Source organism: Typopeltis vanoorti, chromosome 17 (assembly GCF_054136105.1).
Source record: "Typopeltis vanoorti isolate ZY-2024b chromosome 17, IOZ_Tvanoo_1.0, whole genome shotgun sequence".
Classification (NCBI taxonomy): Eukaryota; Metazoa; Arthropoda; class Arachnida; order Uropygi; family Thelyphonidae; genus Typopeltis; species Typopeltis vanoorti.
The window spans coordinates 51,213,209-51,237,558 of record NC_143565.1 but is presented as its reverse complement, the minus strand read 5'-3'; the positions used below and the strand labels follow the sequence as shown (position 1 = coordinate 51,237,558).

Here is a 24,350-nt window from a genome sequence, read left to right as displayed (position 1 = left end):
AAGTATAGTTTTGGTCAATTGTTTAAGAACTTATGAATACCTGACTTGGATTTGTTACCCAATTACATTCTTATATACTTAAATGAGAATTACTTTAGTAACTAACTGAATTAGTTTTGTTTGTATTATCTGTTAGACACATCACACAGAACATATAAGGCTAAAAGTTGCATTTTCAAAATCTAACCTACCTCCTTTCTGGAACCAACAAATTTTATTATGAAGAGCGAAATCCCATATTCAGGAAGTGCTTGCCAAGCTTTGATGAAATTTAATTTGGCTTCTACAATGTTCAAGTCTTTCACATTAGCATGAGCTTCAAGAATTCTCTGCACTGCCTATAATATTAAAAAAAAAAAAAAAAAAAAAAAAAAAAAAAAAAAAAAAAAAAAAAAAAATGAGTTCTATATCAATTTAGTATTAGGGTGTAGTTGCATGTGCAAGGAATGAATAAATACTGTATTTACTCGAATATAACTCACACTTTTTACCCCAAAAGTTAAAAAATCATGGTGTGAGATATATGATGAGATTTTTGGAAACTAAAGTTCTTCAGAAAAAAAACTAAACTGATGTTTATAATTAAATCCTCAGTATCCATTATAATTTATAATTGCTTACATTATTTATAAAGTGAATGCATTTAAATTTTAATTATCAACATTATTTAAGCAATTGGTCACTCACCTTCATCATGTGACATATCTGAATCTTTAGCAACAATACTTCTGTAATTAAATTAAAACAAACAGTCATCTACCCAAATAGTATTATCTTCGTTCTCATCCAGAGCATTAGAGATGCCAGTTGATAAAAAATTCTTGGCAATTATTTCTAGTGAAATCATGTCCCAATCTCTCAAATTCCAGATGCACAACAGTTCTAATGATGGTCTCTTAATCTTCCCACCTTTGCAGCCGCCAGCTGCCATCCACTCCATGTAGAACCTAAACCTCACTTCATTCACTGCTCCACCCCTGTGCAATCCAAGATCAAGTAGAAGTCAATGCTCTGACTCCCACACATTTCTTCTACTGGTTGCTTCCATCTTTATGCATATGGTTGGTGTGGTATTAACACAAGATCATGCGACTCAACGATGCAAGCTGATGACTGTTGAATTGAAATGCTGATTCTCTTCAACCGAATTCCAAAATATCTGAAACTGTCATAACAACAATTCACTATTTCTGAAAGTTTTAAACTTTTTTTCGTGTGAGGTATATGCAAAACTTTTTAATTTCTTTTTTCATAAAGTAAAATCAGGGGTGCGAGTTATATGCGAGGGCAAGTTAGATTCGAGTAAATAAAAGCAATTCATTTTTTAAGCAAGCATTTTCTTTTCATCAGAATTATGTCAATGTATAATTGATTGAAATTGTAAATAAAGATCCAAAATGAGAAAGACAGCTAAGCATTGAGTATCATCTGTAACCACTGCACAGCTTATATGGTTTTTTAAATTGTTTAATTTCCTTAACTTGGAAACAATATTTTCAAATCTATATATTCAAGTATAACTACGATATTTTATTTGTTTGTATATTCACGAATATATAAGAAGCCACATGTCATTTTAAAATAAAAATACAAACAAATTTCATCACTTATGCATGTACAAAAGTTTGTTATTTGCATTCTGTTTCTTTATAACTTTCCTATGAAAAGCTTCTTAAATATTTTATGTAATCTTATTTTGCAAGAGAATCAAAAAAAAAAAAAATCATTTTATTAGCATCAAATTCCCAATATATATAGCTTAATGAGGTGTGCACAGGATAGAAACAATGATAGCACTACAAGCCTATTATTATTAGTAATTTCCTATCAACAAGTTTCCTCCAAATTAATCTGTTATTTTCCAGGACTCCACTATTATCAGCTACTACATTTGTCTTCTAGAGTCTCTGCTACCTACAATCTACCAATATATAGGACTTGCACTGGGTCTTTTTCCTGATATCATTTATTTGATAACCTTCCACTTCCACTGCTCATTTCAATTGATATGGTTCATCTATGCCCAAGTTAGTTCTTAATGTCCTATATTTTTTATATGAATCTGCCACAAATACCATCTGTATAATTTTTCTCAGAGCTGTCTGTGATCTTTAATCAACTCAGATCCAGGAGTTAAAATTGGTTTGCACACTCATGCATACTGTTGACTGTTTTGGACAATTTCTCTCTTATCCCATATAAACAAGTAATGTGTAGAAAAGGTCAGTGCTGGCAGTTCAAATTTGCATGTTAATTCATGACACAAAAAATAAAAATCTTATTTTCTTTGTGTGTGTGAATTAAACTGCTGCTTTAATATACATATAATATCGCTCGGAATTGGTAGTCCACCATACCAGCTTTGCATATTCTATTGCCTATTTCCATACTTAATTTGCCATCTTCAGCAGTAATTATTTTTTGAACCTGAAGCAAACAGTCATTCAGCTAACTAACTTGCACACTGGTAGGTGCATCCATCTTTTTACCCCCACCCCCCAACAGCATGATGTTATTAAAGCATTATCAAATCAAGCTAGAAGTACTTGTTCAGACCATACTAGTCACCTAAAATTAATCATATCCATGACACCATTTTGAGCGATGCCGTCTCAGTGAACATTATTCTACACTCATCCAAACCCAATAATCATAAAAACTCAGATCATAAAAAATCTCTCTTATAACCAGATCATCTCATCTCAAGAAATCACATGCTCTGAAAAGATTAATCCAAACCTCTTTCAAGTCTTTTACCAAAAATCAGTTACTCTTATCTGCTCAATCACAAGACTCCACTCCACTTAAATGATCTTGGCATCTACAATATTCCCTGCTCCTAGAAAGTGGCATATTTTGGTCAAACTGAAAGAGCTGCTAATATCGGGGGAATATATATATATATATATATATATTTATGTCCAATATCTATGCTACAGCCACTTTGAAAATGCAGTTTCTCATGTTTAATATATAGAGATATATATATTTAAATATCAGAAAATGTTTACGGAATCTACCTCAGCTCGAGAAAATCCTTAACTTAAAATATACAGGGTATCCCTTGATTAATGCGATTAATTAATCCCTCGATGTTAACACATGTCAAAATCACATTAATCAAATATAATAATCAATGGTAAAAATTACAATTCGTCCATGATCAATTACTGTATTAATAATTTGTTTTATACGGTACTCTTTTAGGAAAGATAAAAAATGAATGCAAAGTAAATATTTAATAAATGCTTGTACCTACATCAGTTGCTGCAATTTTTTATTAAAAAAAGTTATCAAGAGTTGTTTGAACAGTTTTAGTTTTTTCCTATTAGCATAAATTATTATTATTATTATTTGACACCTCCAGGGAGTCCTAAGACTCATCAGAGGAGGGCACCTACTCTACAACTCTCCATCTCTCAACTTCACCCACAAACTGCCTCATCTACACCAACAGCATCTACTGTTCACCATCACCACTATTATTTTCACAGACAATCACAAACATCCATGCCCACGGCGGGATTTGAATACACAGCCTTTTGGCTGGAGAGCAGATACGCTAACCACTCAGGATGCGAAAACTATGATAACAAGCAAAATGACTCTCTAGATCTTGGCAAACAAGCATTCTTCGATTAACATCTGGATCCATATCCATTACTTGCTGTCTAAGCAATTCTAAACCGTGAAATATTCCATCCAGTTCTTTGATTGTTATCTCCTTTGGAACCTCATCTTCACATTCCATTTGTTCGTTGTCTTCATATGCAAGTTGTTGTTCAATTTCAAGAAGATCGTTGTCACTGAAATCTTTTGAATTTGAATCCAATAATTCTTTAACATCTTCTGCATCAACACCATCAAAACCAAGATCTTCACTAATTGAAACAATTTCTTCAACCATGTTGTTCACAGGATTTTGAAAACCACCTAAGTTATTAATGCATTCTGGCAAAAGGTTTTTTAAAACAGCTCTCATGCAGCTAGAAGACACTTGCTCCCATGAGTCATGAATGTTTTCAACCGCGTGTTTAATGTTAAAATTTTTCCAAATTCTTGGAGCGTAATTGCATTTTCTTCCATTGTTTTCTACTGCCTTTGAGAATGTCTTTTTAAGAAAATAGGCTTTGAAAGTTGCAATGATGCCCATGTCCATGGGAGGGATATCTGTAGTTGCTTCCCTTTAGCAAAACTTTCAATTAACATCTTACTGTGTCTGCAGAGGGTATTAGGGTTGCCTATATATGCAGGTGCATATTCTTATCTTTGTATCTAGAAAGATAATGCCTCAAGAGTAAGGCAAAATACTGGCTTAATAATTAAGTAAAAGTTAATTATAATCTCCAGACATGTTTTTTCCATTAACAAAAACCTACAAGATAAGTTTATTGCAGTAGATGATCTCAGTGAGTTCCATTCCTGTCAACTAAGAACAAGCAATTACAGTTACAAAAACTGATACTAGATAGATCCTTGAGGGATGAACAAGTTCCCTTAGTTTGATGAATTCCAGTTCCAGCTGCTTTCACACCATAGGCTGGTGATGTAAAATACTGTCTGTCAAGGATGTTTTGGCAAATAACAGAATCACCTGGACGGGATGATATCAAAGTGCCAGTCAACTTCTTTGCTTTATATAATGGAATATCTTGATTTCTTTCCATTCCTCTGGGACGCCATCAGTATTGAGACAAACAGCCTGCCTGATATCCAATCTGCAATTACACTGAGATTTCTTAATATCCTGAACATCTCCACCTCATCTCTATTTTCATACTGATTTTTACTGCATCAGTCATGGCATTATCTTCACATCGATGACACACACTTGAAAGTGACTGCTCAATGTTTCAATTATATCTTCTGCTTTTCTATCACCTCCCTACCAGAGTTCATTAAAGTTATCATCTTTCCATAATCATTCTTCCTTTTACTCACCATACAGTGAAAGCACTCTTTGGCCTGCTCAGTCAACTTCCTCTTATAAACTGATCTTGCCTTTCTCATCATGCCGGTCACTCTTCCTGCATGTGCACTGCACTATTCAAGGAATCTGCTGATCACATTTTTCCTTTATTCCTTCCACAATACATACATACATATATATATATTTGAAGATCCTGTTTAATGAAGCTATTTATACATTTAACACCACCTGGGCTGATCTGGTGATATTGAGTATGTAATCTAATACTGGTTTCTAATAGGTAGAGTTATGTGGGCAAACTTCAATAAATAGGGAAAGGGACAATTAAACTTATTTGAGCCTATGGTCCTACAGAAGGTTCTCCTAAACAAGAAGTGGAGGAATATTTTGAGTCATTAGAGCAGGCAGTTGACATGAAGAAGAAGAAGAAAAAAAAAAGTCCTTGTCCGAGAGCTAAACAGCAGAGTGAAAAATGAATCCCACCAAAGTGTTCAGAAATATTTTGAGAAAATTGAAGAAAAGGGAAAGGATAATGGAAAGTATCTGCTGGATTTCTGCTCAGAATATGGACTAATCATTACTAATATCAAGTTCCAACATAGATGTGCACAAGTTCATGTAGAGAGAAGACACAAGAAATAAGAAAAGCCTCACTGATTATGTTGATATTGACAACTTCACACTGGTTTGGGATGCAAAAGTATACAGAGCAATTGAAACTGGAAGTGACCACCACTTAGTTTTAAATAAAATAAAAATGAATATCACATTGAAAAAAAAACAGCATGGAAGAAAACTTTAAAAGGGATTAAAGTTGAGCAGCTTTTACACGTAAATTATAGACTCAACTATACAAACATCACTGAAGAAAAAAATAAACACTTTGTAAACAAGAACCAAACTCTTTTATTTCAAATATTTCAGTGACAAACTGAAGAAAACACCGACTGACACAGCAAGAGAAAAATAAGAACACAATGGTGGACAAAAGTTATTAAAGAAGCAGTCCTGGACAAGAAGAAAGCATAATGAAGTCCCTCACAATAAGTTGGCAGATACCCTAAAATAGAGTGAAAAATCTAAGAGAGCTAAGCTATGTGTAAAAAGTAGCTAAACCAAAGTAATGAGAAGACTTCAGTAAGAAGATAAAAAATAAATATCAGGAAGGTGAAAAAATGTTTTCGAATAAAAAAAAATAATAAAAATAAGTAAATAAAATAAAATGTTTTAGGTTACAGAAAAGCTCAGAAATGGAGGAAACAGTACTGTAAAAAAGAATCAAAGATTATAAAAATTACATGAAAACTGAAGATAAGGAAATCCTAGACGTTTGAAGTAATTACTCTTGAAAGTTTGCTAAATGAAACAAGAAGTGAAAGCATGGTGATAGAAATCATTCAACAGGAATGTTCTAAAGAATACTGAAGTGACAGAAGTTATAGAAAATATTCAAGAATGTAAGAGTACATATAAATATTTGAGGTATAAAAAGCTTTCAAAAACATTAAATGTGGAAAGCATATGGAATTGACATTTGACCAAAAATGCTCAGCTTTGTAGGAATAAAATTTTTGCAGTGGCTACATTGCATAATTCAGAAGGCTGAATTCCAAACGGGGATCGCTTAAGGATAAAAGCCAAACAACTGAGAGGAGACCTCCACATCATCTTTCAGAAATGCAGAAGCCCCAGTCAGAAAAGAACTGACTGGGGCTTCTGACCCAATGTCTAATCCTCACCTTCATGTAGTGTGCCCTGCTGGTATGTATCTACTGGGTACTGAACAAAGATAGGTGGGCTGACAATTTGGGACTTAGCTGACCAAACTGTACTCTCCGTTGGCTAAAAACACACAAAAGCATATGATGGTACAACATGATGAGATTTCGTCCCAGCTGGGGCGTTGTCCGGTTAAACAAGGCCCCTTACTGTTTTCATCAAGGAACCAGGGCAAACAGTGAAAAGTCAGCTACTGGAACAAGCTCCACCTCAACATCTAGTATAAGAATAAACCTGACATCAGAAGAACTGAAGACTGCAACCATCAGTATAAAGAGTATTAATGGAAAGGAAATTGAACTTGCAGAAGAATTGGAAAAGTACCACATGGATATAAGTACTGAGACAAAAAAATATAATAAAATTAGTTTAATCCTTTATCCAAGTGTGAGCAAACAAAGTTTGCGCCTGAAAATATCTTCAGGACTGGGTTAAGGTGGTACAACACCAGGGCAACTCGTTGCAAAGGTGGAGCAAGCTGCCAACACTCCTCTCAGTATCTCCTATAATGCAAAACACATCTCCTTGCGGATATGTCTAATGTTATGCATTAAGGGAAGGGCCACTACACAGACTAGTTTCGACCTTTCATTAGACATATCCGCAAGGAGATGTGTTTTACATTATAGGAGATACTGAGATAGGAGTGTTGGTAGCTTGCTCCACCTTTGCAACGAGTTGTCCTGGTGTTGTACCACCTTAACCCAGTCCTGAAGATACTTTCAGGCGCAAACTTTGTTTGCTCACACTTGGATAAAGGATTAAACTAATTTTATTATACTCTAACCAAGTGAAAAATAAACTTTCAACATCTTTCTTTAAATCCAGAGTAATTTATTAAAAAAAGGGTGGCACACCATTTGGCAACTCCTATAGGTAGAGAGGACCTGCTAATGCTTCTGCCTGGTATCTTTACTTGGGCCTGGCTCCCACTGAAGAGACTTCAATAAAGGTCGAAACTAGTCTGGGTGGTGGTCCTTCCCTTAATGCATAACATTAGACATATCTGCAAGGAGATGTGTTTTGCATTATAGGAGATACTGAGATAGGAGTGTTGGTAGCTTGCTCCACCTTTGCAACGAGTTGCCCTGGTGTTGTACCACCTTAACCCAGTCCTGAAGATATTTTCAGGCGCAAACTTTGTTTGCTCACACTTGGATAAAGGATTAAACTAATTTTATTATACTCTAACCAAGTGAAAAATAAACTTTAGACAAAAAATAATAAGTACAGGATGTTATTTTCAGGCAATAATGATCAAGAGACAGAAAGATTAAACATCAAAAATAAACTTCTTGATTGGCAGTTTGTGGGCAAACTTCAAAATGGTGCATGGACAATGAGATTTTATTTCTGCCTATGGTTCCACAGAAGGTTCTTCCAAGAAAGACGTCGAGGAATTTGAGTTATTAGAAAATAGAAAAAATTCTTTGTTGGAGATCTGAACAGCAGAGTAGGAAATTAATCCCACCAGGCATATAGGAAAATTTTGGGAAAAAAGGGCAATGCTAATAATAATGCTAAGTATTTACTGGACTTCCTCAGGACATGGACCAGTCATTACTAACACTATGTTTCAATATAAAGATGTGCACATGGAGAGAAGAACACAAGAAATAAGAAAAGCCTCACTGACTACATAATTGTTGATAGTTATATCATCATGCTCATTCAGGATACAAAGTGTACAGAGGATTTGATATTGGAAGAGAACATTACTTAGTAGTAGGTAGGATAAAAATGGATATAACATCGAAAAGAACAGTATGTAAGAAAGTTTTGAGCAGCTTTTACAAGTAAATTGTAGACTCAACTATACAAACATTATTGAAGAAAAAAAATGAAACAAACTGAAAACAAGAATCTAACCCTGGAGTATTTGTGGCAAACTCTGAAGAAGATATTGACTGATTCAACTAGGGAGGTATGTGGTGAAGTTGTCTGCAAAGATAGAAAAATAAGAGCACCATGGTGGACACAAGTTAAAGAAGCAGGATGGGAAAAGAAGAAAGCATATCAAAAGTTCCTAGCAAATAAGTTGGCAGATACCCTAAAAGAATACAGAGAAAAATGTAAAGAGCTAAGCTGTGTGTAAAAGTAGCTAAACAAAAGTCATGGAAAGACTTCAGTAAGAATATAGAAAATAAATATTATGAAGGTGGCAAAATGGTCCGGAGGCTATTGAAGAAGCTTAGAAATGGAGAAAAGAGTACTGTAAAAGAAATCAAAGATGATAAAGGTGACACGAAAGTAGAAGATAAGGATATCCTAGATGTCTGGAGTAATTACTTTGACAGACCATTGAACGATCTAAGCAGTGACACAAGCATACTAGAAAATTTGCAAGAGAAATGCAAAAAAAAGTTCATATCAATACTTGAGGTAGAAAAAATAGTCAAAAACTTGAAATGTGGAAAGGCAGCTGGAATAGATTATATTCGACTAGAAATGCTTAAGTATGGAGGTATAAAAGTTTTGTAGTGGCTACACAGCATAATTCAGAGAGCCTGGTCATAAGGTCGAATTCCCAGTGATTGGAGTAGAGCTTTCATAGTATCCATCTATAAAAAAAGGAAATAAAACTGAATGTAAGAATTACAGAGGAAATTTTTTACTTAAGTGTTCCAAGCAAGATTTATGCCAGCATACTTGAAAAGAGGTTGAGAAAAATTGTGGAAGAGAAACTTAAAGAACAAGCTGGGTTCAGGCCAAATAGAGGTTCTCGAGATCAAATTTTCATTTTAAGACAAATAGTTGAGAAATCGTAGGAATATGACAAGGATCTGCACTTAAGTTTTGTAGATCTGGAAAAGGCATACGACAAGGTGCTCAGAGAAAAGCTTTTCAAAACACTATAATTATACGGGGTTAATGGAACATTATACAGAGCAATACATAGTCTATATTTAAGTTGTCAATCAGCAGTTCTTATGAAAAAATAAATAAATAAATAAATGTAAAAAATTATACTATACAAACATCATTCCTGTACAATTACAAGGATGTTTTTCAGCAATTAAGTGATTTTTACTGCAGCTCTAAAATATTTTGTGTGTTAATTCTACATATATAATTAAAATAATCTAATTTTGGTAGTAACATCCATGCTTTGAAAAAATTAATGTCTCAACTGGTAACTCTTCATTTCAAGCACAGATAGCAAAAGAAAATTCCACTTCCCCTATTGATATTATATATATATATATATATATATATATATATATATATATATATATATATACACTGCTCAAAACAATTAGGGATATTTTAGTTTCTGTCGGATAATTATAAATTTCTGCAAATAATTATAACTATTGGGTACTTTATACATGAATAAATATTTCTTACTTATGGATAGGGTGTAAATGATGAGATATTGTTTAAATAATCGATATTTATTACAAATTTAACAAATTATACATTTTAGCATGAAATAATTTTAACAAGAATAGCCAAAAACGCTTTTGTTAATTTTTAATAGGGCATATGATCTCCATTAACAGCCAAAACAGTGGTACATCTTGATTGCATGAACCAGATAAGATATTCAAACTGTTCTCGTGGGATATTTCCCCACTCTTCTGTGAGAGAAATTTCAAGCTCTTGAAGCGATCGTGGCGGCACCAGTCGAGCAGAAACGTGCCTACCTAAAGCATCCCAGGCATGTTCGATTGGATTACAATCCGACGAACATGGAGGCCAGTCAATTCGTTCAATACCTTCTTCCTCAAACCACTCCTGTACCAAATTTGCACGGTGTGGATGAGAATTGTCATCTATAAAAATGAATTCTTGGCCAACTGCAGCAGCATATAGATGAACAATAGGTTCTAAAATCTCAATGTGATACCGTTGGGCTGTTAAGTGTAAAATTTATATCAAATCGGCTGTGCCTTTGTAAAAATATATTATTCTTATTTGTATTTTATTTTTGTACTTATTCAAAATTACATCTTCAATATTTTGCCCTTTACTTGTGCTATTTAACTTAATTCTTCGTCGTAACGCCAAGTTGTCTTATCTGTTGCTTGATTTTGTCACTTATATTTAATCCTTTCATTCAACTTTAATCCCCCCTTTCTCAAGGCCGTAACTATGTTATTCTTGGAAGTTTATTTTCCACTTGGTTAGGCTATAATAAGTTTAGTTTAATCCTTTACCAAAGTGTAGGCAAAGTTTATGCCTGAAGTATCTTCAGGACTGAGGCAACTCGTAGTAAAGGTGGACTAAGCTCTCATCACTCTTTGTCTCGGTATCTCCCATAATGCAAAGCACATCTCCTTGTGAACATGTAGGGCCACTACCCAGACCGGTTTCGACCTTTATTGAGGTCTCATCAGTGACCCAGAAGTAGTTTACTACTTCTGTAGTGTAGGCAAACAAAGCTAACTTTGTTTGCTACACTTGGGTAAAGGATTAAACTAAATTTATTATGTTATTCACGTGCATGTAATTTTATAACTCGGAATTTGCCTCAGACTAGAGCCGAATTCCTTTATTATAACAGCAAGCATATTTCTTCAATATTGATTTCTGAAAATTTCTTTTTTATTTTGACTGCGCCATCAGAAATCACAGATAAGATTTAAATATCCCTCCATAAGAAAAAACACTTCGAACTCTCAACACTCTATCAAGCAATGTAAAACTATTCTACAGTCAGATTCTTACAAAAATTACATGCAAATCAATCTAATTTAAGTTCCTAAGTAAAATCAGTATAGAAAGAATTTGATTTAAAATTTCTGTCTATACAAGATTTTACATAGGCTTACTCTCCCCAAAAAAATTTTTTTCAAACCTCATGCCTGCATATTTTCTGGAGAGAATTCTGATTACAACATTTTTATCTTACCCTTTAGTTTTTTTTCGTGACCCTAAATTCTGCTCTACTCTCATTATTATACCTATTTTCCTTGCTATTTTTAAAGTTTTGCACCTAATTATTTCTCCATTAAATTCACTCATAAAACTAGCACAATCAGCTAGTAAGTGTGCAGCCATTGTAGCAATAGCTAAATTCCAACCTAACAATCCACTTATAGCTAAGCATGAAAAGAAAACAAAGGAAGTTGGCATAATTAAATTGCTGCTGGGATTGTACATCAACTTCATGTTTTCTGTGTCTGTTCCACCTTGATTTGTTATAGGAACTTCTGCATCTCTTAGGCCTTTAATAATGTTTATTTCTATTTTCTTTTGATTACCCTCCCCTAATTATTTTCCTGTCTCGCCTTGATGATTAACTAATTTTACGCTTGATATGTGGTAGGTCTCAGATTGACTGTTCCTTTCAGATGTTGAAGCTATTGAAGGATCAGTATGATTATTTCGAGACTCTTCATTACTTCTTTCAGTCGGCCCAATATCACTTTCATTTTGCATTCTCTCTTCTTGTGATCTCTCAACTCTATCCCTAAAAGCATAGTTCCCTTTCCCTTTTCCTTTCTGTCTATTTCCCATTAGGAACATTTCGTTTCTGGAAAAGTCGCAAGCGAATTGGTACCTCTCCAGAAAGTTAGTTTCTAAAATAATCTGCACGCTCGGTTGAGATGTCCTAGGGAGGACCAATAACTCTTGCCACACACACACACACACAAATTAAATTCAGATAAGTATATTTTTACTCTCAGTTTCTTTGTAGCATGTATCTCTGGTGTTGAGATTCCCGATAATCTAATCGGTTTCTTTAGCTTGCAGATGCCTCTCCACACCCTGGATTTTATTCCTTGAAAATAATCTCCAGTTATGACAGAGGCCTGGGAACCAGTATCAAATAATATGTCACAAGACGATCCTTGCACTTTCCTTGTATGATCATTTTAGACGTCCTTGGGTGGTCTCGATTCTTGTTCTCTCGTCTCCATGGTTTGTTTACACAACCATGAGGAGTATGTACAAAATTTGACTCATATCTATTACTTCTGTTGGAGGGTCTCTTGGTTCTGAAACAGTTGCAAGCCAAATGCCCATATTTATTGCAATTAAAGCATTTGAGAGGCTCCCTTCTGTCTTTTACCTCATTATTTCTTTCTGTTTGAAGTGGAGTTATTTCAGAGGTCTTGGCTGTCATTGCCGTCAGCTGTTTCATAACAGCATCAAGACGGTCTATCATAGGCTTTTGTAGCCTTTCTACCTCCTGTCTTATTATATCACACAATTCCTCCATGTTTGTAAGTCCTGCTTCCTTTGGGATGTTCATTGCATTGTCAGTCACTTGACTAATGATGACTGATTTTTCTCTTTCTCCCTTGCTTTCATTTTGATTCTTATTTGACTTACCCTTACAAGTGCTTGAGTCCTTTTGACTTTTGCTTTCACAAAACGAGTCATTTACCTTTTTTATTACGTTAATTTTACTGTTAGTAGAAGTGGGATGAATGTCTCCAAGCATTTCTTCCTCCTCCTTCACAGTAAGGAAATTCCTCAAGATTTGTGATTTTCTTTTTTAAAGGCGGTCTCTTTTAATTCTTCCTTTACCCCTAACCTAAACTGGTGAAACACTGCCCAGTTGAGTTGAGGTTTATCCTCTATTTGAGACGCCAAGACTGTTGGCAATTGTCAGTAACTTATTGTAGTATTTTTTCACATTCCCTTTTTTCTCTTGAGCACATCTCTGTAATATCCAGAGATTTGGGCCTAGACTTCTTACTCTGGAGAAGTGAGAAATCAACGTTTCCCTGAACTTCGAGTATTCTAAAGGTATCCTTCAGTATTGGGATGAATACAAGAAGCTCTTGGCCTTTCCGACCAGTTTGCTCCTTAGCAAGATAAGTAGTTGGAAGTTAGTCCATCTTCCAACTTTCCTCAGTTCTTCGACGAAGCTAAAAAGAGCTAAGACGTCATCATTTTCTTCCCCAGAAAATTGTGGAATGACAAGTTGAGGATTTATTGTTCGGAAAAACTCAATGTTATCCACAGTTGCACTACTAGATTGATTCATACACCTTTCGTTTAACTCTCAAGAATTCATTCAAATTTAACATTCAAAAAAAAATTCTAATTTATAACTGCCTGATTCGATACCAAAACTTGCTCACTTTAGCTCACAATTTGTGATTAAACTGTTGAATTAAATCTTGTCGACTGCACCACTTTAAAATTTATATCAAATGGGCTGTGCCTTTGTAAAAATATATTATTCATATTTGTATTTTATTTTTGTACTTATTCAAAATTATATCTTCAATATTTTGCCCTTTACTAATGCTATTTAACTTAATTCTTTGTTATAACACCGACTTGTCTTATCCGTTGTGATTTTGTCACTTATATTTAATCCTTTCATTCAACTTTAATCCCCCCTTTCTCAAGGCCGTAACTATGTTATCACGCACACATAATTTTATAACTCGAGAATCTGCCTCGGGCTAGAACTGAATTCCTTTGTTATAACAGCAACAGTATTTCTTCAATATTGATTTCTGAAAATTTCTTTTTTATTTCGACTGCACCATCAGAAATGACAGATAATATTTAAATATCCTTCCATAAGAAAAAACACTTCAAACTCTCAACACTCTATCAAACAACGTAAAATTCTATTCTACAGACGGATTCTTACAAAAATTACAAGCAAATCAATCTAATTTAAATTCCTAAGTAAAATCATCACCATAGAAAGAATTTAATTTAAAATTTCTGTCTTAAAAGATTTTACATAAGGAACCGTTTCTGATAAAATAGAGATCAGTATAGCCACCTATACTTATTCCAGCCCATACCATCAAACTCCCACCTTGATGCTGGGGTCTTTCACGAACAAACTGTGGATTATTTCTTGTTCCACTTTTTTGTTTAAATTTAGACTGCAACTAAAAATTACACAAGCCCAATCCTCATCTGTCCAATTGCGGTGTGTCTGTGCACAAATTCTTCGGGCTCGTTTGTGATTTGCAGTAAGTGTAATACAAACCACTGGTCTTCGAGCATATAAACCTATGGCACGAAGACAATTTCGAACATTTCCCATGCCCAGAAAGTGATTCCAAAGTCGCGAAATTATGCTTTGAAATACACGATAAGGTTGAGCGACAACTTGCTGCATTTTTCCAGCTTCTAATTAACTAATGGCTCTCCAAGCCATGGATTCCGTGATATCGTGTTGCTCTGCCATTTTTAACAAAATAATAGGTGGCAGGTGATACAAGTTTACAATTGAAGTGATAATTATGCATTGTGGAAGTGAGTGCAACAAGCCATGGTTTTACATCCCCACATGCAAAACGGCTAAGACACGTTTTGACAAGTCTTAACATGATTTTGTACGCAGTTACATGTTCTACATTATTGTATATTAAGAATATTTTAAAATAGATGTGTTACATTTGTAAATTATTTTCATAACTTTATAATTTACAAGAAAACCAAAATATTCCCTAATTGTTTTGAGCAGCATATATATTTACTATATATATGTAAAAAGATTGTTATTATTATTATTGTTATTATTGTTCCAGGCAACTCCAAGGAGTCGACAGACTCATCGAGGGAGGCCCTAACATCATGTCAAGAACAACTATTCGACATTGACACAGTATCTATCATACCTTGCCTTGAACTCATTCACGGTCGTAGCACCCACAACAGCTCTGGAAGCTTATTCCATTCATTCACCACTCTCCAAGTAAAAAACCTAGCTCTAACACCCTTGTTGACCACATTCTTGCCTAGCTTCCATGCATGGCCCCTAGTCCTCCCACCACCAGTCCTATTCTCAAAAATATCTGGATTAATCTTATAGAATAACTAATATTTAAGGAATTGACAGCGTATACTGGAAATATAGATTAAATAAACTTTAATATACACTTTCCGATATTTCGGCGAACGTTACGTTGCCATCTTGGGAACTTATTAAAAAGACACGTGCACACAAGTACTAATACAACAAATGAGACTGAGGCTAGGACGCTAGCGTTTTCCTAAAGTCCTGATGGTGCCCCCTGGCGGGCTATATTGGTAGTTCTTGGCCTTTGGGCTGAAGTTCTTTTGATAAAAGTTTCCCAAATTTGGGGCAGTTTCATGCATCCAAATTTGTTGAGGTTTGGCATGTTCCTAAGGGCCGAGGCTGATTCCATGAATAGTCTTTCATACTTGAACTTGCTGCGGTGTATTACTGTGGCTTTCTTCCATCTTATTCTGTGGCGAGTATCCAGAGCGTGGTCTGCAAGCCCAGAGTGGCTGTACTGGTGAAATCGGATGTAATCCTTGTGTTCTGAGATTCTGATATTTGCTGTCCTGCCTGTTTGGCCAAAGTAGGACAGTTTACAGCTGCAAGGGACCTGGTATACACCAGGTAGGTCTAGGGGAAGTGGTTGGTCTTTGGTGGAGCGGATAAGGGATGCCAGTTTTCTATGTGGTCTGTAACAAGTGGTCAAGTCATGTTTTTTTAAGATTTTATTGATTTTTTCTGAGGTGCCTCTGATGTAGGGAATAGTGATGGATTTAGAGTAATCTTTTTTGTGAAGGGAAGGGGGTGGTGGGTTGTGAATAACTGGGTTAAGTATTTTTTGGATTTTTTGGAGGGGGTAGCCGTTGGCTGAGAAAGTGTCACGGATGTGATTTAGTTCAGTGGTTAGGGCTTGATTATTAGAACAGATTATTTTTGCCCTGTTGAATAATGTTTTAATAACTCCATATTGTTGTGAGGGGGGGTGATGGGATTGTTGGTGAATGTATCTGCCTGTATGGGTGGGTTTTCTATAAACTGAGAAAACCAAGGTTCCATCAGGATGGCGGGTGACTAGTGTGTCTAGGAAGGGGAGGTTATTGTTTTCCTCTTTTTCCAGGGTGAATTTGATTCTAGGGTGTTGGTTGTTCAAGTGTGTTAGGAAGGAGAGGAGTGAATCCGGGCCATGTGGCCAAATAGCGAAAACATCATCAACATAGCGAAGCCATATGGTAGGTTTTTGTGGGGCTGAGTTTAAGGCTTTCTCTTCAAACATCTCCATGAAGAAGTTGGCCAAGGGTGGGGAAAGTGGTGAACCCATGGCTGTCCCCTCTATCTGTTTGTAGAATTTTTCCTGCCAAACGAAATAGCCTGAGTTCATTGTAAACTGAAATAGGGCTGAGATATCGGGAGGAAATTTAGCTTGGATTAGCTCTAAGGTTTCTTTGAGAGGGACATTCGTGAATAGGGAGGAGACATCAAAACTGACCATTATGTCATTGTGTTGGAGTGTAAGGTTTCCTATACTGGCTTTGAAGTGGGCTGTGTTTTTTATGTGTGATGGTGTATTGCCAGTATAGTGTGAGAGCGCTTTGGCTAAATGCTTGGCTAGTTTGTAAGTGGGGGAATCAATGCCATCCACTATGGGACGTAATGGCACATTTTCTTTGTGTATTTTTGGGAGCCCATATATGCGGGGGGGTCTAGAGTTATAGGGTTTTAGTCTGTTAGTAATCTCCACAGGCCAAGAAGTGACCTTCTTAAGGAGCCTATGGAGTTTTCTAATTTGTGAGTTGGTGGGATTGTAATTAATGGGGAGGTAAGTGGAACGATCTAATAATAAAGCTTTGAGCTTACCTGTGTAATCTTTAAGATTAAGTACCACAGTGACGTTTCCCTTATCCGCTTTGGTGATCACTATATTTTTGTTTCTTTTCAATTCTTGTAGTGCCTTGTATTCACTACTGGATATGTTGGATTTTGGAGGTTTTGCTTTGTTGAGAACACAGGCTACATCCAATCTGATATCGTTGGCGATGTGGTTGGGCAGTTGGCGAATCCCGCGTTCAATTTGAATCATTAATTCCTCGGCCGGTAATTTCCTAGGAGCAATGGCGAAGTTGTGACCACGTGACAGAGCGTGGAGTGCTTCTGGCTTTAAGGTAGCTGACGATAGGTTAACCACAGTGTTGGTTTGTAGTTTGGGCGCCGAGTTCTTTGTTAATTTATCAAACTTGTTGATAAGTCGGCTTCGTACTCGTTCAAATTCTTTTTTAGCTGCCGTACACGAGACGTCATGTAGTACCGACCAAAGCTCGTGATTCAGCGTATGTGAAAGCTCGTTTTCCAGCGTTGTTATAGCGATGTTTATATCGGCTAGGGAACCGCGTGTAGTGGTAATTTGCTCCCGAAGTAATGCCTGGCTAGCGCGGTTGTAAATACGGAGAGCTTTCTGTGAGATGAAGCGGTGTTTGAATTTAACACAGTTCGGGATGACATGATTATCCTGGCAGCATTTTAGGAATGCCAGACGGTTAAGTTGTCTGGATAATTTCAGCCTCAGTTTGCCGTAATGGCGGGCCTTGCGTGCGAAGAGATCTCCGTGGATGATCATTATTCTTGTTGAGAGGCTTACACGCTGGTTGGACATAATAACTAATATTTAAAGAATTGACAGCGTATACTGGAAATATAGATTAAATAAACTTTAATATACACTTTCCGATATTTCGGCGAACGTTACGTTGCCATCTTCTTGGGAACTTATTAAAAAGACACGTGCACACAAGTACTAATACAACAAATGAGACTGAGGCTAGGACGCTAGCGTTTTCCTAAAGTCCTGATGGTGCCCCCTGGCGGGCTATATTGGTAGTTCTTGGCCTTTGGGCTGAAGTTCTTTTGATAAAAGTTTCCCAAATTTGGGGCAGTTTCATGCATCCAAATTTGTTGAGGTCTGGCATGTTCCTAAGGGCCGAGGCTGATTCATGAATAGTCTTTCATACTTGAGCTTGCTGCGGTGTATTACTGTGGCTTTCTTCCATCTTATTCTGTGGCGAGTATCCAGAGCGTGGTCTGCAAGCCCAGAGTGGCTGTACTGGTGAAATCGGATGTAATCCTTGTGTTCTGAGATTCTGATATTTGCTGTCCTGCCTGTTTGGCCAAAGTAGGACAGTTTACAGCTGCAGTTTACAACCGCGCTAGCCAGGCATTACTTCGGGAGCAAATTACCGCTACACGCGGTTCCCTAGCCGATATAAACATCGCTATAACAACGCTGGAAAACGAGCTTTCACATACGCTGAATCACGAGCTTTGGTCGGTACTACATGACGTCTCGTGTACGGCAGCTAAAAAAGAATTTGAACGAGTACGAAGCCGACATATCAACAAGTTTGATAAATTAACAAAGAACTCGGCGCCCAAACTACAAACCAACACTGTGGTTAACCTATCGTCAGCTACCTTAAAGCCAGAAGCACTCCACGCTCTGTCACGTGGTCACAACTTCGCCATTGCTCCTAGGAAATTACCGGCCGAGGAATTAATGATTCAAATTGAACGCAGGATTCGCCAACTGCCCAACCACATCGCCAACGATATCAGATTGGATGTAGCCTGTGTTCTCAACAAAGCAAAACCTCCAAAATCCAACATATCCAGTAGTGAATACAAGGCACTACAAGAATTGAAAAGAAACAAAAATATAGTGATCACCAAAGCGGATAAGGGAAACGCCACTGTGGTACTTAATCTTAAAGATTACACAGGTAAGCTCAAAGCTTTATTATTAGATCGTTCCACTTACCTCCCCATTAATTACAATCCCACCAACTCACAAATTAGAAAACTCCATAGGCTCCTTAAGAAGGTCACTTCTTGGCCTGTGGAGATTAATAACAGACTAAAACCCTATAACTCTAGACCCCCCCGCATATATGGGCTCCCAAAAATACACAAAGAAAATTTGCCATTACGTCCCATAGTGGATGGCATTGATTCCCCCACTTACAAACTAGCCAAGCATTTAGCCAAAGCGCTCTCACACTATACTGGCAATACACCAATCACACATAAAAAACGCAGCCCACTTCAAAGCCAGTATAGAAAACCTTACACTCCAACACAATGACATAATGGTCAGTTCTGATGTCTCCTCCCTATTCACGAATGTCCCTCTCAAAGAAACCTTAGAGCTAATCCAAGCTAAATTTCCTCCCGATATCTCAGCCCTATTTCAGTTTACAATGAACTCAGGCTATTTCGTTTGGCAGGAAAAATTCTACAAACAGATAGAGGGGACAGCCATGGGTTCACCACTTTCCCCACCCTTGGCCAACTTCTTCATGGAGATGTTTGAAGAGAAAGCCTTAAACTCAGCCCCACAAAAACCTACCATATGGCTTCGCTATGTTGATGATGTTTTCGCTATTTGGCCACATGGCCCGGATTCACTCCTCTCCTTCCTAACACACTTGAACAACCAACACCCTAGAATCAAATTCACCCTGGAAAAAAAGGAAAACAATAACCTCCCCTTCCTAGACACACTAGTCACCCGCCAACCTGATGGAACCTTGGTTTTCTCAGTTTATAGAAAACCCACCCATACAGGCAGATACATTCACCAACAATCCCCCCCCCCCCTCACAACAATATGGAGTTATTAAAACATTATTCAACAGGGCAAAAATAATCTGTTCTAATAATCAAGCCTTAACCACTGAACTAAATCACATCCGTGACACTTTCTCAGCCAACGGCTAACCCCTCCAAAAAATCCAAAAAATACTTAACCCAGTTATCCACAACCCACCACCCCCTTCCCTTCACAAAAAAGATTACTCTAAATCCATCACTATTCCCTACATCAGAGGCACCTCAGAAAAAATCAATAAAATCTTAAAAAAACATGACTTGACCACTTGTTACAGACCACATAGAAAACTGGCATCCCTTATCTGCTCCACCAAAGACCAACCACTTCCCCTAGACCTACCTGGTGTATACCAGGTCCCTTGCAGCTGTAAACTGTCCTACTTTGGCCAAACAGGCAGGACAGCAAATATCAGAATCTCAGAACACAAGGATTACATCCGATTTCACCAGTACAGCCACTCTGGGCTTGCAGACCACGCTCTGGATACTCGCCACAGAATAAGATGGAAGAAAGCCACAGTAATACACCGCAGCAAGTTCAAGTATGAAATACTATTCATGGAATCAGCCTCGGCCCTTAGGAACATGCCAAACCTCAACAAATTTGGATGCATGAAACTGCCCCAAATTTGGGAAACTTTTATCAAAAGAACTTCAGCCCAAAAGCCAAGAACTACCAATATAGCCCGCCAGGGGGCACCATCAGGACTTTAGGAAAACGCTAGCGTCCTAGCCTCAGTCTCATTTGTTGTATTAGTACTTGTGTGCACGTGTCTTTTTAATAAGTTCCCAAGAAGATGGCAACGTAACGTTCGCCGAAATATCGGAAAGTGTATATTAAAGTTTATTTAATCTATATTTCCAGTATACGCTGTCAATTCCTTAAATATTAGTTATTATGTCCAACCAGCGTATAAGCCTCTCAACAAGAATAATCTTATAGAAACCCTTCAGGAATTTGAATGTCTCAATCATATCACCCCTTTTCCGCCTATCGACCAATTTTTGCAACCCACAAATCTTCAACCTATTCTCATAAGGTTCATTCCACAGACCTACTATCATCTTGGTGACTCATCTCTGAATCCTCTCCACTTCCTCCCCATCACGAAGAAACCCTAGTGCCCATAACTGGGCACAGTAGTCCAGATGGGGTCTTATCAAGGCTCGATACAGAGGAACAACAACTTGTTTGTCTCTGCATGTTTAAGTATTTTTCAGAAGCCAAATGATTTGATGAGCTGATTTAGTCACTTTTGCAATATGCCCCCTAAACTTCAATTCCCTATCCACCAACACTCCCAAATCCCTGGCGTCATCAATCTCCTCGAGTATGGTTCCACCAATGCGATATACTGCTGCTATTATTTTCACCCCAAAGTGCATAACCTTACACTTTGCACATTAAATTGACATCCATTTTTCCTAGCCCAGTCCTCCAAACTATCCAAATCATCCTGTAAAATTTTGACATCCTGTGCACCCACAATTGCTCTACCCAACTTTGCGTCATCAGCAAACAAGTGAACACTTCCTCTCAAACCTTTCCTTTGGAAATTTCCTTTGGAAATTGATGAAAATTTTTCATCAATGATTTCCAAATCATTGATGAAAAATTGAAAAGCAGTGGTCCAAGAACAGAGCCCTGCAGCACACCACTAGTCACAAGCCATCTTTTAGACTCCACTCCTGCATAAACCACTCTCTGGTATCTCTCCTTCAACCACCCTCCTATCCATCTCACCAACCCTATATCTATCCCCATCTGCTCCAGTTTACTGATTAGAGTTCCATGTGGTATCCTGTCAAAGGCCTTGGCAAGGTCCAGAAGTATCACTGTAAACCCATTACCCATATCCAGTTCAGCCGTCAATGTTATAAAACGTGAGCAAGTTACTGAGGCATGATCTACCCTTCACAAAACCATGTTGTCCCCCATACAATATCCCATTTTCATCTATCCAATCCTGTATTCTTTTCTTGACTAATTTCTCTAAGACATTGACAATGATTCCTGATATGCTAATCGGTCGGTAATTTACAACAGCAGCAGTCTTGGAACCACCTTTATGCAGTGAAACTATTTTCCCCTCTTTCCACCCCCCCTCGGGACTAACCTAGACCCAAGACTCAAATTAAAGAAAATGGTCAAGGGTACTGACAATTCTTTAGCTGCTTCTCGTATGACACGAGCTGGTATACCATCCAATTCCACGGATGTATTGACATTGAGGTTATGCAATAGACTACTCACCTGCACTTCATTCAATACAATTCCCGTATAATCTACTGGTTTATTCGTTTCTGCAATGTCACCACCTGGATGATATATACTTGCAAAGTGCTCACTCAGTAACTCGACTATATCAACTGATTCAGTTACCTCCCTACCATCGGCATTCTTTAAAATCATTCTGACATGTACATTTTTTTTTTTACTTGCTACATATCTAAAAAACTGTTTATGATTCTCTTTAGCCTGCATGGCCAATGTTCTTTCGTAATCCTTTTTTGCTTTTCTTACCACACTCGTTACCCTTCTGGCCTGCGCTTTATAGCGTTCATGTGCCTGCCTGTCACCTTTCTCCTTAAATTCCCTCCATAGTTGTTTCTTTTTTTGCAGCTCAAGCTTAATGGTGTTATTCATCCATTTAACCCCTACTTGATTTATTATTTGGACTCTAGGTATACAGTCAGCCATTGCTTCATGCAAACACGTCTTAACTGCCTCCCATGCACTATCAACTTCTAGTCCTTGCAGTTGTACATGCCATGGCACTGAACCTATCAAACTCCTAAGCTTGTCATACTTGCCAGCCCGATAATTCCACATGTACCCTGTCTTAATTGAAAATTCCACACCTTTAGCCACCTCCCAAGTCAAGACCCTATGATCACTCTCACCGACTGGTGGCAACGTTGTCATATTTGTTACAGCCAAATCCTCAGATGTAATTACTAGGTCAAGCACTCTCTGACCCCTGGTATTTTCAATTACATGCTGTTGCAGAGAGTTATTCCTTAATAACCGCATAAAATCCAATTCCTTCCTCCCGTGTGTCCTCTCCTCACTCCAATCAATGCAACCATAGTTGAAATCTCCCATAATAATTACCCTCCTTCCACTCATTTCTTCTATTTGCTTGTGCATACTGTCACCACCACCATCTTTTCCATCACCTGCTCTATAGTAGCACCCAATTGTATATTTAGTTCTGCTAGCCACAATCTCACACCAAATGGCCTCAAATGTGCTCTTTTCTCTATCCTGCAATTCAACTTCTATTATTCTTGGCTATAGCTCATCAGCTATCGTGAACAATACTCCTCCCATTTTATTCTCCCTGTCATTCCTGAACACACTATACCCATCACATTCAATCCCACTAGCTATATCATTTACAGTCAGCCATGATTCACTAATACCAATAACCTGTGGTCTGGAAGTGCCAACCATGGCCAAAAAGTCTTCCTTCTTGTTCCTATTACTCCTAGCATTAGTGTACATGAATTTAAGACCCCCCCCCCATTAGCCCCAACCCTACCTTGATGCCTTATATTAACTATCCCACTCTAATTTGTTGTCCTTATTCGCTCGGACATATTATATTCATTCATACATTCAACTCTACCCCCCCTTAATAAATCTAGTTTCCATGAATTTGCACATCCATTACATTCAGCAACACTTTCTCAAGTCTCCTTACACTGTAACCATTCAAATGCAAGCCATCCATCTTATATAGATCCTTTCGCCCATCGAACTCACTCTACACATCCACAAATTCCACACCACTTGTCATACATAACCCACGCATAAAGTCATTCGCAATTATGGCCCTCCTTTTAAACATTTCACTGTCATACCGTGGCAAAAGACTGATTATTCTAAACTCTCTCACTCTTTTCTTTTGCTACCTCAAACAATTCATTCAGGTCTTCTATCATTTCCATTTTATCTCCTTTCAAATCATTCGTACCTGCCACAACAATTATTTTTTTCACCCTTTCCTTTTGCTCTCTAATAGACTCAGTTACATTCTTTATGGTCGCACCAGGTTGGTACGATTTTGTCAAATCCTCTACTAACACACCTCGTGCTAATGAGTCTCCATACAGCACTCTATCCTTCATTTTTGTTCATGTTCACACTCATACACCTATTTTTCCTGTCATACTTTTTATTATTCAGTCGACTTTTGCTCATATGCTCTAGCTGCTGTTTTGCCCTTTGTATCGCACCATTCAACAACGCGATCTCACTCACTGCATCTATCTCATCTTTTTTATTCTCTGTGAAACCATTAATAC

General features: G+C 37.2%; 1 protein-coding gene across 1 annotated transcript in view; it reads right to left on the bottom strand.

Annotated features, from left to right (window-relative positions):
• LOC150097385 (unc-112-related protein-like) overlaps positions 1 to 24,350 on the bottom strand; it is a 242,219-nt gene that overhangs the window by 10,787 nt on the left and 207,082 nt on the right. The window contains exon 12 of the mRNA XM_090407312.1: positions 192 to 338. Coding sequence (XP_090263438.1) covers positions 192 to 338 — 147 coding nt within the window. The remainder of the gene's footprint in view (positions 1 to 191; positions 339 to 24,350) is intronic.